A 20597-nucleotide genomic window follows, 5' to 3' on the forward strand; every position below is an offset into this window, starting at 1 on the left:
TGGTCCAGACAGGTGAGGAAAATAGGGTGGGCGGGGCCTACTTTGTTGTTCATCATATCATTGGATGAAAGTATGTGCCTGTTACTACCCAGTAACAGCTGATTGGCAATAACAGGAACAATACATGGTTATTTTTTATCCGCAATGTTGCAACTACAGCAAGAAAAAGAAAAAAATAATAGCTCACGCTATATTTTAGATCCATTTCTCTCACTTGAATCGAAATCACTGTTCAATCAACGTTACAAGATCTAGTAAATGAACAAACTAAGGACTGTTAGGAAATGAATGAACGAATGAATGAAAGAGCAAGAGTGACTGAACAATGAATGAAAAAAAAGCTTTGATAGTGTTCCCTTTCTTCATTGTAACAAATAATTGTGAGACACGCAAATATAAAATGTTCTTTATTGACATGAAAAGTGAAACATACAGTACTTTTAGCCAGTATTGTGGGTTTGCCTTCAAAAGTTAGCAGTACTACCAGGGGGAAATAAAATTAGCACATTTAAATGTTTACCCAGTTTTAAACAATTTAAGCTGCGGACAAAATACACAAAGACTTCAGTCGTTTAAAAATGGAGAGAGGGAAAGAGAGAGAAGAAGAGAGAAAACCCACTTTAGATTCCTGTTGGGCAGGAAACAGTATAAGTTGTTGGCAGAGGTAGACAGCAATAATGTATATCTTAATAATGTATGTTTCACTTACACAAAAACAATAGACTTAAATTTTACGTTAAAACACAGAAAGAAAAATCAACTGTCTCAAGACATTGCCAAAAATGACTACGGTCTAGCAGGGCGAATGATTAAGTTAAAAGTGGGCCTATATAATAACAGTAAATAGTTTTAAAATTGTACAGTGTTGTATATTCTTACAAAACTATCAGCCGTCTCTCTGAAGTTTGCTTTCATGTAAAAGCATAGTAATAGGCTAACTGCCACAAACACTTACCAACGATGATATACAGTTTATGGGCATGTTTTCAAGGGATTCGATCTTACGGTGAACAGAAATGTATTTTTGTAAAAATGCTAAGGTCCTGCCAAGTCTACATTCTGATGTAATCAAAAGGCAAGAAATGTTATTTAAATTAATGTCCTTTAAAAACTGTTTGTCCTTCCTCGTGTTGGGGCTTCTGTACCGGCGCGCGTCCTGCGACAAGAGTATCTGACTTATCCGCTCACGATTATCCAGTAAGAAATTAGCTTTGGCATCTTAATTTAAACAAATAATATTTAGAAATTTACAAACAATATCATACTGTAGGTGTAGCCATAACACAGTGGAGAGAATCGAAGGGACAGTTCACATCTCTGCATGTAGTGCATTTCATCCATCGAGATTGCTTTCATTTGGGTGTCAGAGACATCAGGCGTCGAGATTTCTGCCTTTTCTTAAATATAATGGAATTAGATGGTGCTTGGCGAGCGATGCTCAAGGCGCCAAAAAATCGGGAAAACCCATTAGTATTGTCTCTTTACGGAAGCCAAGACCCAGAGGCCTTGTTGTGAGGAGTTGTGTCATGGAAGTGTTTTCTGTCTACCTCACTATACGCAACACTAGACTCAAAGAAGCAAATATCTTCCCATAATAAGAGACGACCTTTGGCTAATCGCAGCAGCAGCTTCAATCCTTCCCTCTGCGCGTTGATACAGTTGGCAGGTGTAGTTACACAGAAGACGGTTCCGACATGAAATTGCTCTCAATTTTCTTGATTTTCTTGAGTACCCGTGTCATGACTTTCAGAAAAAGACGCAGCTCTTATTTTTCTTTTTTCAAATGTATTATTGTATTGCTTTGAGCGCCACCGGCTGTGTCATCTGATTCAATTATTTTTGAGAGAAGGCTGAAATCTCTTTGGCTGATATCTTGAAAAAACAACAAGTGTCTCCAAAACAATCCGGATGGATGAATAGCACTGCGGGCCAAAGGAACAACATTTAGAATTGATTTTGTAAACTGTCCCCTTTTAGTGTTTAATGTACAAACAAATAATGCATCTGACACTGACAAGTAAAATGTACACTTACATTTTTAAGGTGAGAGTCGTGAGAAATGTAATTTAAACAAGCTTCAAGCTTTAACTCTGGAAAACTCTACTCAGACAAACCTTTCGCGAATCTAGTCTGTTAATTTATTTGACACTCGAATGTTGTAGTGTAGTGGGTGTTCACATTTCCACATTTCTTGTAGCAAAAGCCGTGTTGTAAGTGGTTTTGGGGAAAACATCCATACGAGCCTTTTGTTGTTTTTTTTTCTTCTTCTTCTTCTTCTTCCCGCCCATTCACGGTCCATTGGAGTCGTCTCATGCAGTTTGTTGCTCAATCTCAGGGCTACTTCCAAACAGGGTGACCAGCTGCTCCTCATAGTTAGCAATGTTTCTCTTCATGATGTCCATGCACGGGCCTAGCAGTCTCTCAAAGGCCTGAACGTCCATCACTGGGAAAAGAATGGAAAGTAGCAGAAGCAGAAGTTGAGGATAATTAAACAGAGATACGTAAAATAGCACGCGATTTACGAGAAAATGTTTGTAAAGTACGTATCGGTGAACATAAAATGTACCCAAGCATTTGACATTCCCCACAGCATAGGCAGATGCAGCCCTGGGCTTGTTTGTGACAAGAGCCAACTCCCCAAAATACTGGCCCCTAGTGCATGTGGCAATTTCCACCTCCTCTTCCTCCTGGTCTTTTTTTGACTGGCAAGAAGGAAAAGTACATTACAAGACAGCACAGAGGGCCAAAGTACCTTTGATACTTTTCTATGAGAAGTTAGAAATGAAGAGATTGTGTAAAAATACCCGGCTTCTTTTCATGGTGATTCTGACTTGGCCAGATTCAACAATGTAGAAGCAATCTGCTAAGTCACCCTGCAATGCAAAGCCACAAAGTAACTTTAAATCGCTCTACATAAACAAGTGAAAATGAATAAATAAATCAATAAAAACCGATGAAGAGTATAAAGAGATTCATCACCTGAGCGATAATCTGCTGTGAATCGTTGTACACCCTGGTGGAAAGCACGTCTACCACCTTCATTCTCTCTGACAGCTGTGGATGAAAGGACGCAAGGTTGACAACAGTTCGACTGGTAAATTCACAGTGCACTTTCTTAATGATGGAGGGCAAAGCTAATCTCGACCTCTAAAGATGTAAGCAGTGGTAGTGTCTCAATGAATGCCTCGTACAGCTTCCTCTTCTTGGCGTTGTTCTTCACTATGATCCTCCTGAATGTCAGACGATCCTGAAGCGCAGAAAGAAATCACAGGGAAAAAAAATGTATGTTTGAAGACACAAGCCCGCGTATATATTTAAAGATGACATTTTTGAGTATTTTTACATCAAAATCCATCTTGTTTCCTGTAAAATACCAAACAGCAAGTCTGATGGCTCATTTTCATTGTGATTTTATTCATTTTCCAGAGTTCCAGTTTATGTTGGTGCCTGTTCAATAAACAATAACTCATAGGAAACAATATTTAACGCAGGATAAGTTTGGAAGGATATAAAGTCCAAAGACTACTACTGGGCTAGGCAGTGTTTTAGACATGCAGTCATGCAGTGCAGACTGTTACATATTGTACTGCAGGGAACATATGCAGCTGCAGAGGGCGCCCTCTAGCTGTGAAACCAAACAAACAAACCAAGCAGACGAGGCCCTAATCTTAAGCTAAAAGACCCAGGACTCAAAGTCATGCAGATTTATTATCTTACCACAATGCCACAACATTAAGTTTATCAGAGGCTGAGCAAAGCTCTGACTGTTTGCTCAAAGGTCGTTAGGCAGCACTGTCCCTCCCCGACCTAAGCTGACCCTTGGTGGAACAGTTGAGGCTCAAACACACATTACAAGTGTTCAGGTCAACAAGGGACCAGCAGCAACCTGCCCGGTCTGCGCAGAGATGACATAACGAAGCTGTTACCCACACTTTAAGGACACGACCCTCACCGAGTCATTAATAAACAAGCTGCTTCACAGGAAGAGGCAAGTAGCAACTGAAGTCCTACAACAGCTGTTCTCGCTGCAGTTTATAAAACAGTTTGGTGTCGTTTGAGCAAAACACCGTCCGATAGACAGGAATTTCACTTCAAAAGATCGTACGGTGCCAGAATTTTGTACATTTTCATGAACACCTTGAGCAACTGTTGGGAAAACAGACTAGTTTAGTTTCATCAATGGGCAACGAAAGCTGTCTTAATAGGCCTACATTAACATTCATAAATTTTCATATTCATTTTGCATATTCACTGACCTTGATACAAGCATTAATGATTATGTAAAATCATTACCAGAGGCACGATTAGTGCTCTCTCAGATTTTCCTGACTCCACTGGGTTTTATAAAGTAGCTATGTTATCTCAGTTGGACAACCTGCTCTCACTCTGTGGCAGCAGGTAGCAACACTGCCACAGTCAACCTGGTTGTTTATTTAAATTGTGACAACCGACAGCGCAGCGTGTTATAAAAACCTGAGTAAGGAGCCAACTGTGCTGTTGCAGGAAGATGTAATGGTTTACTCACTAGGCACCAAAGGGCTCCAGGCGAGGTGGCGATTATTGTGGCTGCCCTGGGGGTGTTGTACATCAACGCCAGCTCTCCAAAGCTGCCTCTGTTGTCATAGCAGCCTACCAGCTTCTCCACACCGTCAACCTTTACGAATATGTTAAACGTCCCGCTGAATGAAGAAAATACAAGGAGGGGGATAAACATCACAGCAGATGTAGCAAATGTAGCAGCCCTGAGATTGAGCGACAAAAGGGGACATGTGTACGTCTCCTGAAATCTAAAAACAAGTCAGCAAGAAAACTTTTAGGGATTCTTTTATAAATACATAGCCAGGTGTAGCCGGATTAAATTCTTATGAGGATATGAGTCTGGTAACAGGCCATTAGGAATATATCATGGGGCTGGTTTCAACCGACAGACAAAAAAGAAACATATCTGCAACTGGATGCAGGCATGCAGCCGATCAGAGCCATTGCGTTGTAAACAAATTCAACAGCATTCAGATGACATGCATGACAACGCCACTGTTACACCATCCATCACTGCATGAAGCCGGTCCAAGCTATTGGATTGGCCCTGCAGATCGTTTCTTGGATCATACTCAGTTCCCAGTGGAGCAACTCCAGGCCAACTTTCTGCCACAAAAAATTGTGGGTGGGGATGTCGGTCTGGCTTCCAAGCTAACAGCCTTCATATATGACAGTCGACTATCTGGTTAAAAAGAATCAGGAATGTCGCGAGAACGACGTGAATAACTACCTTTCAATAACATAGAAGTTGTCCCCATCATCATCTTGATCAATGATGTGCTCCCCTTCTGTGCAGAACTTCTCAAATATGGCATCCAGCACCTGAGACATCTCTTCCTGTGGTTGGGAGAAACATCACAACACTTGAAACAACGATGCTGAACGCACTCTGGTTTCTGTCTCTGCAACTGAGCATGCAGCTAAAAGTGTCTGGTCTCCGACCATGTTCTCCTTTGTGTAGTGAAACAGATGTCGGGGCACAAACCAGAGAATAGTCTACTCACTGGATCCAGATTCTTGAACAGAAGAATGTCCCTACATGCTTCCTGTAGCCTCTGTCTCTGCTCGTCGGTTTTTGGGTGGGTGACCTACAAGATGAAACAGTGAAGTGGCCTCATGGTGGCTGACACATACAGACCTTATATAGGTCACCATTTTATCCACATTCAGAGCCACCGTCCATGCTGTTAAATGTGAAATTCAACTGATAATGAAAAATTAGATAACTGCAGCGTGGGGACGCAGTTTACCCTTGACTCTTTATCCTCGTCATCTTCATCGGGATTGAACGCCTCAGCACACACTGCACGAAAGAGAGCAACAAGTGAATGAAATTTAGAAAGACACTTATTTTGTCCATCCAGTGTTTGGATGGACACATTGAATTAGTGACTGTAAAGGCCAAAGCTGTAACTTGAATCAGAGGATTCATGGCTGTCTTAAGGTCTATGAAATCCTGCCTACGATTTTATTCTCCAGTGTGGCACTCGTGTGCCATGTGCACTGGTGTAAAGTAACAAAGAACTGTACTTAAGTTCTTAGGTATAATCCTAAGGTACTTACTTAAATGACCCCATTTTATTTTGGGGAGAGATATCATATCTTTCTACTTCACTACACTTATCTAACCATTCAGGAATCCGGCGATTTGTTGAACAGTCATTTAAGCCACCTCACAGTATATAAAATGAGTAAAACCAGCTCTCAGTCAGTCTCTGTGTTTACATGCTGTAATAATAACCCAGTAGTATGACATCTGAAAACAGAACCCTGAGAGACTTCACACAGGATGTTTATTGAATGTATTCATACTTAGATAAAAAAAAAAAACAGATCTGAGCACTTTTTCCACCACAGGCTATGTGTGCATTAAGCAACAGATGAATCGATTTACATTTATGAAAAACTGAACTTCAAGCACATCTTACACAACCTCGAAAAAGAATGTTTGCTTTTTAGGTGAGCCGCAGCAAAGGCCAAATTCCAGACAGAAAAAGACAACTCCCAGGAATGATTTAGCACCATTTCATGCTATAAATCTTTCAATATAAAAAAACTTTTCTTGTCTTAAGTTTGGGGATCTGGGGAGATGGTGGCTCACACTCATACTATGTTTCCTTCCTAGATTCTAACAGCAAGGCGTGGTAGCAGCAATACGCTTTTACTTAAGTAACAGTTACTTAAGTAGTAGTGTCCTTTGATGCTCATTTCCTGGCGTGATACTAGCTCTCACAAAATAGTTAAACGTAAACAAGCAGCCACCGGCCCTGAAACTGCAAAGTTATTCTCGTGAAGCTGCCGTCTCACTGTTATATTATGAGAATCAGCTGATTATTAGCAGCGCCTCTTGTCCCGATCCTCCCGCCCACCTCACTCACTGACATTATCAACCCAGGTTCAAGACAGAGTGGCTTCACAGGCTCCAGTAAATTAAGCCTATTATAATGCGTGGAAGACAGTAATAAAGGACAGATGGAAAAAAAACCCTTTAGATATCACTTGTACTGGAGCGAATGTGACGCAGCCTCTGTGCTAGCGTGTCAAAGAAGACTTTTATGTTTCCTGCACTGACACTGTCCAGAGTTTTTCCCTCTGATACGACGGACTTTTAGGAGCCAACTTTTTCAGGCCGGGCGGCAAATGGGAACTCACCCGATGCTCTCCTGATGAATCTGTTTATCACTGGTGCTGTGGAGCATAGACAAAATACACACTGTAAGTTACATTTCATCACAAAGTACATCTATGTGACAGTTATTATAAGGAAGGCTCCCGTGTTTCTACAGCTACAGCAGTACGTGTGGAATGAGCTCATTAGGGATCCATATTCATCCGGGGACGACCTGAATAAGGACAGCTGCTTTGAAGTGGATTTGGGTCTTTGAATCGCATTTAAATGAGAGGAAAAAATTCAAATGTAAAACGCAGCAAAAAAAAGTGCCAAGCTCCTACACAATGGGTCGGTATGAAATATACATTAGACAGGAGGCCTCGTCCATTAATAGCCTGCCAGCCAGTGATGGCTGGGAGGAGCTCAGTGAAATATGCTTAAAACAGGAGGCGTGTAAAACAGCAAATGCCTACTAGTTTAGTTTAGTTAGTTTAACAGCTGAACACGGTTGTCCTTATGTAACCATTACAGACAGCCTTGCAGACCCCACCACTCATTGGGATGCTGTGTCAGTCTCCTCGCTGCACCTCCTTGCTGCCACTGTGCCTATGATATGACTTAGGAAACACTAAGCCACGGTCGTGTTGCGTGTGGCCTATTGCTTGCATCGCACAGTGGAGCTTCAGTGTTCCACCTCCATCTGCTTTGTCATATTTGTGCTACAGTAGCTGATCATGGTATATGGGCCCAGCAAGGCCCGCACCTGCAGCAGGAAAATATTCAAATGATCCAGAGCTGCAGGGCTCCTGTGGAACAAACACGGTGTCTCGGCTCTGCGGCTCGTGTCCTTTAACGCCATCCTTATCACACAAACGCGTGTTCGCGGACGAAAAGCAGCACACGTTCACGGAGCGTCTTTCAGCCTCCGTGACCATATATGGCAAATGACAGAGCCGAGGTGGATGCAAGGTGGCGGAGCATCTCTGCGCCCAGTGTGTCCTCTCCCAGAGAACAGAAGCCATGCATGATTATTACTGAAAATAAATACAATCCGCCCCATCTCCACGCTAACGCACAGCACATTCCTGACACATAGTAAATCTATCGGCCCACCTATGAATTCCTCGTCATCGTCGTCGTCTTCCTCTCCGTTTTCCGAATCGATCTGCATGGCTTCGTCAATGAAATTGACCGCTTTTCCAGGTCTCGGGGCCGAATTTTGGTCATTGCCAAACGCGGCCTCTTTGGTCTCGCTGTCCTTCAGCTGGGTGAAGTACTGTAACGCAAACTCGAGCAAATCCCTGGGCTGATTCCTTAGCACTTCCACGGTAAAGCTCTGTAACAGCTCCGTCAGTCCTTCAGGAATTTCTATACTCATTCCTGTTATCAGTCTATGAATGTGGACAAAACCGGTTTGCTGCGAACTGGAGACGATCAAAGGCGCGCAAAGCCGAGATTCGGTGGGTTTGTAGGTGTGCGCGCGTGCGTGTGCGTGCGTGCGTGTGTGTGTGTGGGAAAAAAAAAAGCCAAAATTAGCAGACGGGTGTAGTCAGGCCACCCAGTCAGCAAGCCATCCACAGCAGACACTCTCTTTTTCCTGAATGAAAATGGCTCTGGATTTTTGGTCCGAGCATCTTCTGCTGCTTCTGGCTATAGGAAACCCACGCATGTGACCCAGGAATCCATGGCAACCACCTATCCAGGGATTGCGTATGAGCAGCAGCAGCGGCGCAGAAACTGCAGTCAGTCGCAAAATACAAATTATGGGAAAGAGAAGCCCTCTGGTAGGCTCTGTCAGTCAGACATCGATTTTCCACCGGGAGACATCAAATATCTGGAGTGCGTCTTATGTCTTTTGACAAGAGGAAAGGGTTTCTGTGTTATTTGCTCGGGCTTGCTTTAAAATAGAACGGAACGATAATTAAGATAAATCCAAGAAAAACGACTGACAGTAATACGGAAAAATGAAAATGATGTATTACTAAAATATAGCACACATGATGTAGTAAATTAGAAAATAAAATGTAAACAACTTGAACAGAGTGATAAGTAAAAAAAAAAGAAAAAGAAAATCATGCATTCATTACCAGCTCCATTACAGTCATTCATTAAATAAAAGCTCATTATAAAGAGCATGGGTCTTTAATAGCACCGAGAGACTGGAGCTCACTTCTTGTTCCAGAGGGAGGGTAATTAATAAATCTGCTTTTAATGTCAAGGGACCTTGGAGAACACGGTGACTCTCAAGCAGATACTGCACATCACCAAACTTCCATTACAGAATTAAACGTTCAGTTTGTACAATAATAATAATAATAATAATAGTCTGCGTCTGAAACTAAATCCTCAACAGTGAAGCGACTTCATCTGTGGTCGTCTCTTTACACGAGAAAGCTGTTTACTTTGGTTTTAAATTGACCACTAGCTTTCTGTAACTGGGCTCCTAATTGATACCAGTGGCTTTACACAAATTGGGTGGATGCTAAATGATAAAATGGCGCCTCAGAAGACATGTGAGAAGAAGTCTCTAGATCTGAGATTAGCGTTTTGGTCAGGACACGTCGTTGAATAAGCCTCCTGAGCGTGTGTCGTGTCAAATTGTCATGTTGCGTTTGAAAGTCAAGGCGGGCAGCTGAGGGAATCACTTGAGGAAGTACCTGTTACTAAAGAAGCAAAGCTATCATCTGCTGTGGTTATCAGTCCTCTGCGGCTCTCGCTGTGCGACCCCTTCCCCCCCGCCGTGGCCCATATCTGTCACCCTTTATTAAGAAGCCAGGCGCAACACTTTCTCACTCCGGGGAACGTATGGCCGCATGTTGATGGAGAGGACCTGTGCTGCTGCTGTTTAGCTGCTACCTAGCTTTTTAAGTGTCCGCCCAAGACCACCGTGAACAGTGCACCAAGGGTTGTTTTTTTCATTTGTTTGTTTTTTTGTTTCCCTTTTTTAGTACGTGTACAGTACAACCTCGACGTGGTACCTGCTGTAAGAGTCAGCTGCATCAGCCCTAGGCCCTCTGAACCGTAGATCCTGAACATTGTTTCTGCTTTGTGGCTCTCAACAGACCAACGGAGCCTGCTGCTGCGGAAATTTTACATGTCAGAATGCAAAGATTTTTTTCGCAAGGTTGCGATACACTGTAAAATGCAGAACTGAGCAGTACGCTACCAGCAGGAGCCGGACTCGGCCTTGAAGGAACTAAAGTGTGAAAATGTGAAGATGTCGTCGCTACAAGGAGAGAAGGAAACACTTTTTTCCCTCCATCATCAGGACTTCAAATCCTTCCTCTTTAAACATTTTAACACTGCACATGTTTTCTCTCACGCTGATTCGTTTGCGGATTTAGATACTGTGAAAACACAGGGTGGTTTCAAGTTAAATAAGGTCAGCTTCACATTAGGCGTAAAGATTGTTTTATTATGTTGTGAACTCAAATATCTGCTCACCCTCTACAGTCTCTACAGTAAATTGTCGTGCTGCAGAAATTACCAGAGTGTGCCCCCCTTTAAACCTTGGCCTTGTTAAAGGTCAAAACTCAAATTGTCTAGATGTGTAATAGTAAGATAGATGGGTAATAGTGCCACCTACTGGACATGACCCTACAATGACAATTTCTCTACACATGTTTCAGGTTTAGTCAGGTCATCCATTAAGATAATGATCAGTGTGTTGCAAACTTATCACAGTGTGCTGGATAAAACATCATGAGAACTTCTAGGAACAAAAAATGAGGTCAGGTCAATTGGCTCAAGATCACTGCAGGGTGAGTAAAGAAACATTAACCTCTTTAAGCGCATGGTCTAAAAATGCACATTCTCATTTCCTGAAGCCCGCCTTTCACGATTCTGCTTATCACAGTAGACAGATATTGAGATAAAGCTTTATGATTTGCTCTTATCAGATGTCATAGTTGTTACCAAGCCACAAAGAGTTGCTGCTGATAACAAATGTCAACCACGCACTTTCTGCTACAGTCAAGACATTTTAGTTAGCAGAGCTAAATAAAAATAAGAATTACACATAGTCACACTCTGTTAAAGATAAATCCACGAATGGGCTTTAAGATTCTACTATAAAGATGGAAACGTTGCATCCCTTTCCTTCTCCTCTGGTCTGTGATTGTGCCTTCTCTCCCACTAAATGACAGGTTGTAGCTGGGGTGGTAGTACTATTTGTGTTCTTTGGGGTGAGACAGTTTTGTGGATGGGTTACTGTCAGATTTCGAGTAGTATTCATCCCGTGTGACTGACATATCACAGTGATAAAATAACCACAGTATCCAACAGCGGTGTCAATAGTCGAGTGCCTCTTACCTGGATCAGCTGCATCCCCACTGAAAACGATTTTGCCCGCTTTGCATAAATGAAAAAAAAAACTGAAACAAGCTCGGTGGTGACTTACGGTACAGTAGACACCTAGGAAACACACAGAAAGATCCTTCTCTGTTTGGGGGAGCAGTAAAATAAATAAATATATATATATATATATATACTGTATATATATATATATATATATATATACATACATAAGTGTGTGTGTATACTCATACACATTTAAGATGTAATTCTGCATTGTCGTGATACAGATAAGAAAGTACACATTTCACTACAGCAGAACAAGGTGAAGTGGAACAGTTATTGATCACTGTCACCAACGACAAATAACCTTCAACATAAGGATAAGAAAAATGTGGACATGCTTAGGTATAGGTCGTATAGGTCAGCAGCAGATTCAGAAACACAACACTGGTCCAGGCCATGACGGCCACTAGTAGGATGGCACCACAGATTTAATTAGATTCTGATTTAATTAGAACCACCTGATTGTATTAACTAATTTGTAATTTTGTTTAGTTTGAGGAGTTCTAATAATTAGAATAAAATAGAGATATACTGATTCAAAACTTCTTATTTCTACAGGATTGAATGTCTCAATTTTATCGTTTTATGTTCAGCTTAGGGACCCCGAGAAAATAAAACTCCCTAAAATAACAATTCAGTGTTAAGTCATGTGAGCACAACTTGAGAGATTTGCTCACTTTAAGTTTCTGTTGGTTGGATTGTAACGTTAGTGTGCCAAGGGCTGGCAATGAGCCAGTTTCACTGTGCATGCAACAGGTCTTTGCCTGTCAAAGGCTGCATCCTGTTGCCATCAAGGAGTGTCGTTGCTAAGGAGCGGGGGTGTCTGGTCTGGGTCGGTGCTACATGTCAAACATCCACAGGAATGCCAGAACATTGTAATGTCACAAGATGGTCAATGTTACTTACTTCTCCCATCAGTGGTCATAATGTTATGCCTGACTGGTGAAACTTATTTTATAAATTATTCCGAGACACAATCCTATGTTGTTTTTCCAGGAAACATTTATTTGATCAATAGACAGGATCGCATCTTTCCATAAACAGGTCAGTTAAATATTAACAAATTTACAGTCATGAGGAATGTAATAAAAAAAAAAAAAACAAAAACAAACAAAGCTCGCCTTAAAAAACCCAACCCAGGGACCCCCACCCATGATAACGTTGAACACGGTGTCGCTGGAACAAGACTTCAGTTCAGTTTCCAGCTCCATTGTTACACGCTCTCCCGTTCAGTGCTTCACAGTTCATCCTTGTCTGTTTTTGTCTGCGAGGGGAAAAAAGAAAAAAGTTACAACCAGGTATATACAGTTGATACATACTCGAGCCTCTGCATAAGGACATATTCAAAGTGTTCTTACCGTTTCATCATCTTCCTCATCTGGAACCTCCTCTGTATCTTTAGATTCATCGTCTGCTGGTTCCTCTGGCTCCTCCTCCTCTGGTTCGTCTTCAACCTGGAGCACAGTCACGCAATTATTAGCCATTACCGAGCTGATGTTTAAAATGTTTATTGAGCAACAACAAAAGCAAAATAAGGAGTAAAATCATACTAATCGTAATTAGACAGTGTTCACAGATGGTTTAGGAGAAGCTACGGGCCGACAGGACTCATGAAAACTGAAACTGAAAACACTTGCTATGCAAATTTTGCAGAAACAGCACAGTATCAGACATCTGGAATCGACTTGCCTGTTCTTCCAGGGGCACGTTCATGCTGAGTCGGAGCATTCGCTCTATCCTGTCTCCATAGGCCTTTGTGTCAGCCAGCTGATAGCCTGAGCGCAGAGTGGCCGTCTCAAACAGAACCACGGCCAGATCTGACGCAGTCTGGTCCTCGGCATCATCCTGGTGATGAGAGGAAAGAAACCTTTAGGCCCTGTGCTCTGTCTGCTCTAAAAGTCAGTTGGTAATATTGGAGCATCACAACAAAACAGACGATAAATGACAGTGGTCAGACTTACATTGACTCTGCTCAGCATTTGCTTGATAAGAGGATGTTTGGGGTTAATTTCTAGTGTTTTCTTCTGGCTGGCATAATAACTGAGGAAGAGAAGAGGTGAATTGGCATGAGTTTAGTTATAAGTAATAATACTCGAGACATGCAGCTGCACAAGATTATTACTCACTTTGTGGAAATGTCTTTTCCTGTCTGGTAGGCCTGTGCCTTCATGATCCTCTCCATGTTTCCTGACCAGCCGTACTGACTGGCAACCAGAGCGCAAGGTGAGTTGGTTAGCCTCTGAGAGAGGACGGCCTTCTCGATCTGTTCAAAAACAGACACAGCATTATATTAAATCATCCGAATGATGGCGCAGACAGACATCACTGTTTCTGCAGCGGTTCCATTTCCCCGTCTCTCTCCCTGTCTCTCTACCTTGTCCTTCAGGGCCTTGTCCTTCAGCCAAGTGGTGAGTGGTTCGTACTCCTTCTCCAGGGCCTCCCTCTTCTCCTTGGCCTTCTCGCCCTCATCGAACTTGACTCCTTCCTTGGCCACGTTCTGGAAACGCTTTCCGTCAAACTCGGGCAGCGCTTGGATGCAGTACTCGTCCACAGGCTCCGTCAGGTAGATCACCTCGTAGCCCTTCTTCAGCAGCCTCTCTACGAAGGGAGATGACTCAGCCTGTAGATGGAGAATAATACAGATTACTGGGTTTTCCGTTCACCTCGTCCGAGAGCTCACGCCTCATAACTGAGCATCTCACCCAGACGAACAAGCACATTCACTCACCTCCTTCCTGCTGGTACCAGCCATGAAGTAGATCTTGTCCTGCTTCTCCTTCATGCGCTCCACGTACTGCTCCAGGCTGGCCAGGACCGTTTCGCTGTTGGAGGTCTGGAAGCGCAGCAGCTTGGCCAGACGGGTCCTGTTGGAGTGATCCTCGATGACTCCCAGCTTGATGTTGGTTCCAAACTCCTTCCAGAACTTTTCGTTGTACTGCTCCTCTGCGATCTTCTTGATCATGTCCAGAGTCTTACGGACCAGCTTCTTGCGGATAACCTGAACAGAGACGAGACAGGATGAGGTTTGTTTTCTCATATTTCCTTTATTTATTTATTTATTTTTATTCCTCCCCGCAATCTTGACTTTGTGCCTTTTATGTGATTCTAATCACTTCTTTTCCATTCTTAATCGTGAAAGCTCTTTCTGAATTCTGTACCTTGTTTAAAATTAAGAAAATTAAAAAGGCCTTAGTAAAGGCCAGATCATGATCCACTCATCAAATGGTGACAATCATTAAACCGCTACAACTTGAAATCTAAGAATAAAGTCACTATTTCAATGTTGTGTAGTATTTGTGAGGAATGCCAAGCTCACCTTGAGCAGTTTGTGCTGCTGCAGAGTCTCTCTGGAGACATTCAGGGGAAGGTCGTCAGAGTCAACCTAGAAAAACAAATGTTTGTTAATCACAGTGCAGGTGGTACTAAAACGCAGACCACGCAGGTCACACCGGCAGACGGCCGTCTCTCAACCAGTGCTGAAAATGACTCACCACTCCCTTGACGAAGTTCAGGTACTTGGGCATCATGTCGTTGAAGTCGTCCGTGATGAAAACTCTCCTGACAAACAGCTGTGAACGAAAGGCATTTACTTTAAAAAAAAAAAGAATCCAAAATAACTTTTTCTCTCAAATGATAAATCCTCTTTTAAAATAGATCTGAATGCTCCTCAGGGAACACACCTTGATGTAATCGTTCTTCTTGGAGCCGTACTCGTCAAACAGGCCACGGGGAGCTGCAGTGGGCACAAACAGGATGGACTTGAAGGTAACCTCACCCTCAGCTGTGAAGTGGATGTGAGCCAGAGGGTCGTCACTGTCCTGTTTAGGAGGGAAACACAGTTGGAATTTAGAAAAACAAACAAGTTGGACCTAAATGAGGCATCACACAATCTACACTGATGATGCTGCAATTGTCATGTGCCCACCTTTGAGAAGGTCTTGTAGAAAGCCTTGTACTCGTCCTCCTCAACCTCCTTAGCTGGTCTCTGCCAGATAGGCTTGATATCATTCATCAGTTCCCAGTCCCACACGGTCTTCTCAACCTACAACACACGCAGAGATATCGCATTTTCAAAAAAACAAATAAAAACTACGAATACATAGTCAAATACTGTCAACTAACATAAAAAAAACTAAGTTATGTTCACGCTGACCATTTCTCTACTATCATCCCACCTTCTTTGTCTTTGGCTTGTCTTTGTCCTCCTCCTCTTCCTCCTCCACCTCAGCCTCGTCTTCAGCAGGTTCCTTCTCTGCCTCCTCTGCTGCCTCAGCATCTTCCTCGATGGGCTCTTCAACCGTCTCAGTCTTTGCATGTTGAGAAATAGGTGATGTGACCATTTGTTCATTTCCAAATCTGTCTGTTTCATAATACAAGAGCCGTCTGGGTGAAAGTATGTATAGAAAGAAATATTAGACAATCACCTTGCTGGCCCAGACGTAGATGGGGAAGTTGATGAACTGAGAGTATTTCCTGACGAGGTTCTTGATTGTCTCCAGCTCCAGATAGTCGGAGGCCTCCTCCTTCAGGACCAGTCTGTTAGTCAATTAGAAAAAAGTCAGGGAATTTACAAACAATGACCCATGGAGTGTTAGTCCAAGAGAGCTTTGCATTGCAATACACCTAACAGCAGTTGCTTGTGATATAAATGATAATTTTTTTGCATGTAAAGGACCCCACGTACGTGATGGTGGTTCCTCTTCCCAGCGTGTCCCCGCGGGGGTCCTCAATGACGGAGAACTGATTAGAGTCTGACTCCCAGATGTGCTGGGTGCCGTTGTTGTGCTTGGATGTCACGATGACCTTGTCGGCGACGAGGAAAGCAGAGTAGAAACCCACACCGAACTGTCCGATCAGCTCTGAGGTGGACTGTCCCTCTGACTGCATCTCCGTCATCTTGCTGAGGAACTCGCTGGTGCCAGACTTGGCGATGGTGCCCAAGTTCTTAACCAGCTCCTCTTTGGTCATTCCAATACCAGTGTCAGTGATGTGGAGCATGTTCTTCTCCTTGTCAGACTGGGGATGGACAGAGAACGGTCGCGTTAGCAAACAGATGGAGATATTTGCGTTACCAATAAATAAGTGCACACACTGCGCGTGCATACTTTAATTTTGATGGTCAGCTCTTCGTTGGTGGCCATTGCATTCTCATTGGTCAGAGACATCAAGCGGATCTTATCCAGAGCGTCCGAGGCGTTGGAAATGAGCTCCCTAAGGAAGATCTGAAACAGAGAACCAAGATGATGAGAAGGACTGTAAGTCAGGCAACTACATCTACAGAAGCGACTGCAATTTACTGCTGATTGTGCGGAATGTTTGTTGCTGCTCACCTCCTTGTTCTTGTAGAGGGAGTTGATGATCAGCTTCATCATACGGTTGACTTCAGCCTGAAAGGCGTGTTTTTCAGACTTTTCCCTGAGTTCCTTTATCTGAGCCGCATTCAAACCGTCCAGCTGGATAGCCTCCTCCTCTCTGTGGACAGATGCAAATAGGTGAGATCAGGGGAGTGTACAACAGAAAATTGCAGGTGTTGCTAAACAACACAAAAATCTGTTCTCCCCTCTAGGGAATCATTGAAAGAAAAACAACACTCTTCTCTTAATGAGGCTGCAGAGCCCTGCCCCTCACTACAGTCCCGGGGTTTGTCCTGAACATTAGTGTACATAAGCTTGGTCATGATGACCTTCTGTTCATAATTTAAGGTTAATTTGACCTCTCCTAATACAGCAACTACAGTTCACTAAAACGGGCCTCATCTAAAACGGTACTTTAAGTAACACCCACCTCTGCACCACCTCATCGTCTGTTTTTGAGCCGTCCCTGCTTTTACCCAAGTCATCCTCCACTGTCCCGTCCACGTCAAGTTCATCCTCTGCCTTCACAGCAGCTGTCAGGTGGAGGGAAAAAAAAATTAATATGCACACACACACAAATATATGTAAATAACATTTACAAGTTTTTTATTAAATTTACAAATTTACAAGTGCTGCTGGTGTGAGTCAGAAAATCTTCACCACTTCACGTTGCATTTGGACTCAATATCTGATCAAAATGCCACATAATTAATAGGCTACTTTAGCTTTGCTGTTTTTAATTTAGAATTTGGACATGCATCTATGCAACAGCAACACTTTTCTTGGGGTGTTAGCCAACGTAAGACAGCTTCGACATAGGTGGTGCTACTAGGAGAAACTTCTGGAAAGGCTATGAAGAATATACGTATACTGTCGTAGCTTTGACACTTAAGATGAATGCAAATTAACCACCCGGGCCTGTGATTGACAAATGAGCGGAATAAAGCTAGCAAACTGCGAATCTGTGAAGGTTCTGGTCATGAATGGGCAGAGGAGAAGCACACGAGCTAACTCAGGCTCTCTGGCTAACGTTAGCTGAAATGTTGGAAAATAAAAAAGTGAGACGGAGAGAGGAAATCTTCGCGCTACTCACCGAAGGCAAAAAGTGCGAAAAGCAGACCTATTAACCAGGCTCGTTTCATTTTGAGAAACCGCTCGAGTGACGCTGTGAGTCTTGAGCCGCTGAGACAAAAGCCGGGAGAGAGCAGCGCATGCAGCACTGGTTTTACGGGAGAGACTGACAAGCTTCCTCTCCCACCACAAGAGCCCACTTCATCCAACCCGTGACGCTCGACCAATGGCTGCGCACCACGCACAAGCGCCGGCCAATCAGAGCAGAGTCTTCTGTACATGCCGTCCAATCAGATTCTTCAACATAAGTCAATACCAGAAAATCGTGGCTGGACATCATTGGCCAACGGTGAATAATCAGCACATCACTTCCTAAAATTTACTCTTCATTTGAGAAGGGGAAAAAAAAATCTCTGTCCACGCGCTTAGTTAAAGTTTAATTGTCTTATGCAATTCTACTACGATGTGACACAACGACGTTTGACGACATTAAAGATGACAGGCGCTGTGTGCTCGTAGCTCTATAGCCGCTTTATATGGATCTGTTTCGGCCAGTGCCATACAGAACCATTACATGCTGGTACGTGTATGCTATTTGTCTTTCTGCACCACTCTTCTTTTTAAAGCTGCGGATTTATCACAACGTGAAGCATACTCAACTCTTGCCCTACCAGGCCTTGCCCATAAGGTGGCACTATTTAGTCAATGAGCCTGTGCCTATGACAGCAAACAATTCATTATTTCATAAACACACTATGTGATCAGTTTAAGAAAAGTGTCACTCTATTATACTGTAATCATAAGCTGAATAATAAGTAGAACTTAGTTATTTAATCCAAATGTGCATATTTTTCTGCTGTTTGTTGAACTTGTGTAGTGGTTGTGTGCTTGGCTGTGTGGGAATATGATCAGGCTACAGGTGTCAAATGGAAGTTATTGTTGTGGGCCACCATTAATATAATTACAATGAGTCTTCTAGGAAAATACATAAAATATTTAAAGTCATATTAAGTTTGAACATGGTGTAAGCTCCCAGAAATCCATGACTGGAAATCAGCCTGTCAGGAAAAGTGGATGGAGCAAATAGAGGACAAAGAAAGATAAAGAAAAAAAAAGTCCTTAAAAACAAACACTTAATCAGAATAATGTCAAATTTCTGGAATTTCAAAGTTAAAAAGATTTAACATTAACCTCATTATGAGCAGTGCCCTGTTGCCGGGCTGCAGTTCCTAAACTTTTTAAAAACCCACAATGCACTTTATTTTTTAGAAGATGTCTGACATAATTTGTTTGATTATGTAAAACAGTGCAAAAATGCAAGTCATATGGAAAATAAATACATTTTATTTATATAATGTCAATAACAATACAAACTGTCTGGAGACGCTTTACAAAAACCTGCCTGAAACCTCCAGAGCAAGTCTGAAGGTGACAGTGATGAGGAAAAATTCCCTTTTAGCAGGAAGAAACCTTGAGCAGGACTAGCTCATATGGAGGGACCCATCTGCTGAAGGCCAGCCGGGTAGAAACAGAGAAGAGAGAGAGAAAAGAAGAGCAGGAGAAACAGATAAACAAACTTCTGTCATAGATTCATACATCAGACTCAAGGAAACATGTAGAATCTAATAATACAATATACAGCCAATGATCTTATGTGACAGTTGTTGACAATAGAATAAGATAACTGAAAAAAAAGCAATACAAAGGTAAATACTGACCAAGCTAAAGCAAGTAATAGTGAGTAGAATTAAGTAAGAAAAAAAAGGCTGGTGGAAGTTAAATATATACAATGGACTTCTTGAATATCATGAATAATGACAACTCCAATAGAAGTATAGCTTTTAAGACGACAACTATTGCACAGAAATGACACAGTGAGCACATAAAACACCTGGAATACACGTATTCCACTTGTTACAAACATTATTGAACACAATGAGATGCCATTTCCTGAGAGATACAGTTTATTGTCCAGACGGTGTTTGTAATGCTTTTGGTGTGGAGCAAATTCTCTAAAAATGCTGCTAAAAATGTTGAGGTTAAAGAGTTTGACTGCTGTATGGACAAAGACAAAAACCTCTGGTAGAGCTAATTCTTGGTGCAGCAGGTTTAAGGTCCCAACAGTCTCTTATAGGGATTAAGATTACTTGTTCAGGATGTTTGACAGTTTGGTTGTCATCCTCCGTTCCCCCACCTGCTCCGCTGAGAGCCTCCAAAGGACCTGCCTGTCTCTTCTAGTCCCTGCCTGTAATTTTCACAATATCCTGTGTGTGTTTTGTGAGTGTTTGTCCTGCATGCTGCAAAGGACTTCACTCCCTGCAGATGGTGGAGAACTGGCTGTCTTTAAACAGGACAGCCATATTTAACTGAGGGGTTAGAAATGACAAAGTAAAACTTCATGGAATCTGTCAAAATCTTGGAGTTATTTTATCTTACAAATGATGATTGATCAAAGTATTATTACATAGTATTTAGTCACAATGTTATCTTTCAATACATCATTTGAATTAAATGATCAGCTAATAGAAATAGTGGAACAGATTGTCCAGTGGATATAATGTTTTTTGTTTGTTTGTTTGTTTTATCTTTTAAATGTCCTAAACAGTTGAAGAATTCTTAACATTTACGCGTATGAATGAGTGTGAATCATTTTAACAATTCAT

The 20597-nt window shown here is 42.3% G+C and overlaps 1 protein-coding gene across 1 annotated transcript; it reads right to left on the reverse strand.

The window, feature by feature from the left end:
* Positions 1–391: 391 nt before the first annotated feature.
* hsp90b1 (heat shock protein 90, beta (grp94), member 1) lies at positions 392–18122 on the reverse strand. Its single transcript, XM_047595265.1, has 28 exons — positions 17957–18122; positions 17294–17396; positions 16840–16981; positions 16615–16731; positions 16194–16525; positions 15934–16045; positions 15685–15816; positions 15435–15551; positions 15190–15327; positions 15001–15078; positions 14826–14891; positions 14238–14507; positions 13884–14129; positions 13636–13772; positions 13471–13549; positions 13195–13354; positions 12868–12932; positions 8264–8567; positions 7192–7227; positions 5790–5842; positions 5544–5627; positions 5270–5376; positions 4526–4679; positions 3146–3247; positions 2980–3054; positions 2805–2873; positions 2567–2702; positions 392–2443 (listed from the first exon to the last, which is right to left on the reverse strand). Exons 1-28 carry the CDS (start codon positions 18003–18005, stop codon positions 2310–2312), a joined length of 3597 nt encoding a protein of 1198 aa, XP_047451221.1. The 5' UTR covers positions 18006–18122; the 3' UTR covers positions 392–2309.
* Positions 18123–20597: the final 2475 nt, after the last annotated feature.

The sequence above is a fragment of the Mugil cephalus genome, chromosome 10 (genome assembly GCF_022458985.1).
Source record: "Mugil cephalus isolate CIBA_MC_2020 chromosome 10, CIBA_Mcephalus_1.1, whole genome shotgun sequence".
Classification (NCBI taxonomy): Eukaryota; Metazoa; Chordata; class Actinopteri; order Mugiliformes; family Mugilidae; genus Mugil; species Mugil cephalus.

What these genes read in the sequence shown, in the direction of transcription:
- hsp90b1 (XM_047595265.1), bottom strand. Translation starts at nt 18,005, where the DNA reads ATGAAACGAGCCTGGTTAATAGGTCTGCTTTTCGCACTTTTTGCCTTC. An exon ending in TCTACGTCTGGGCCAGCAAG is followed by an intron (nt 15,817 to 15,933) that starts GTGATTGTCTAA and finishes CAACATGCAAAG; the next exon opens with ACTGAGACGGTTGAAGAGCC. An exon ending in ATTCATCAGGAGAGCATCGG is followed by an intron (nt 5,843 to 7,191) that starts GTGAGTTCCCAT and finishes TCTTTCGTGCAG; the next exon opens with TGTGTGCTGAGGCGTTCAAT.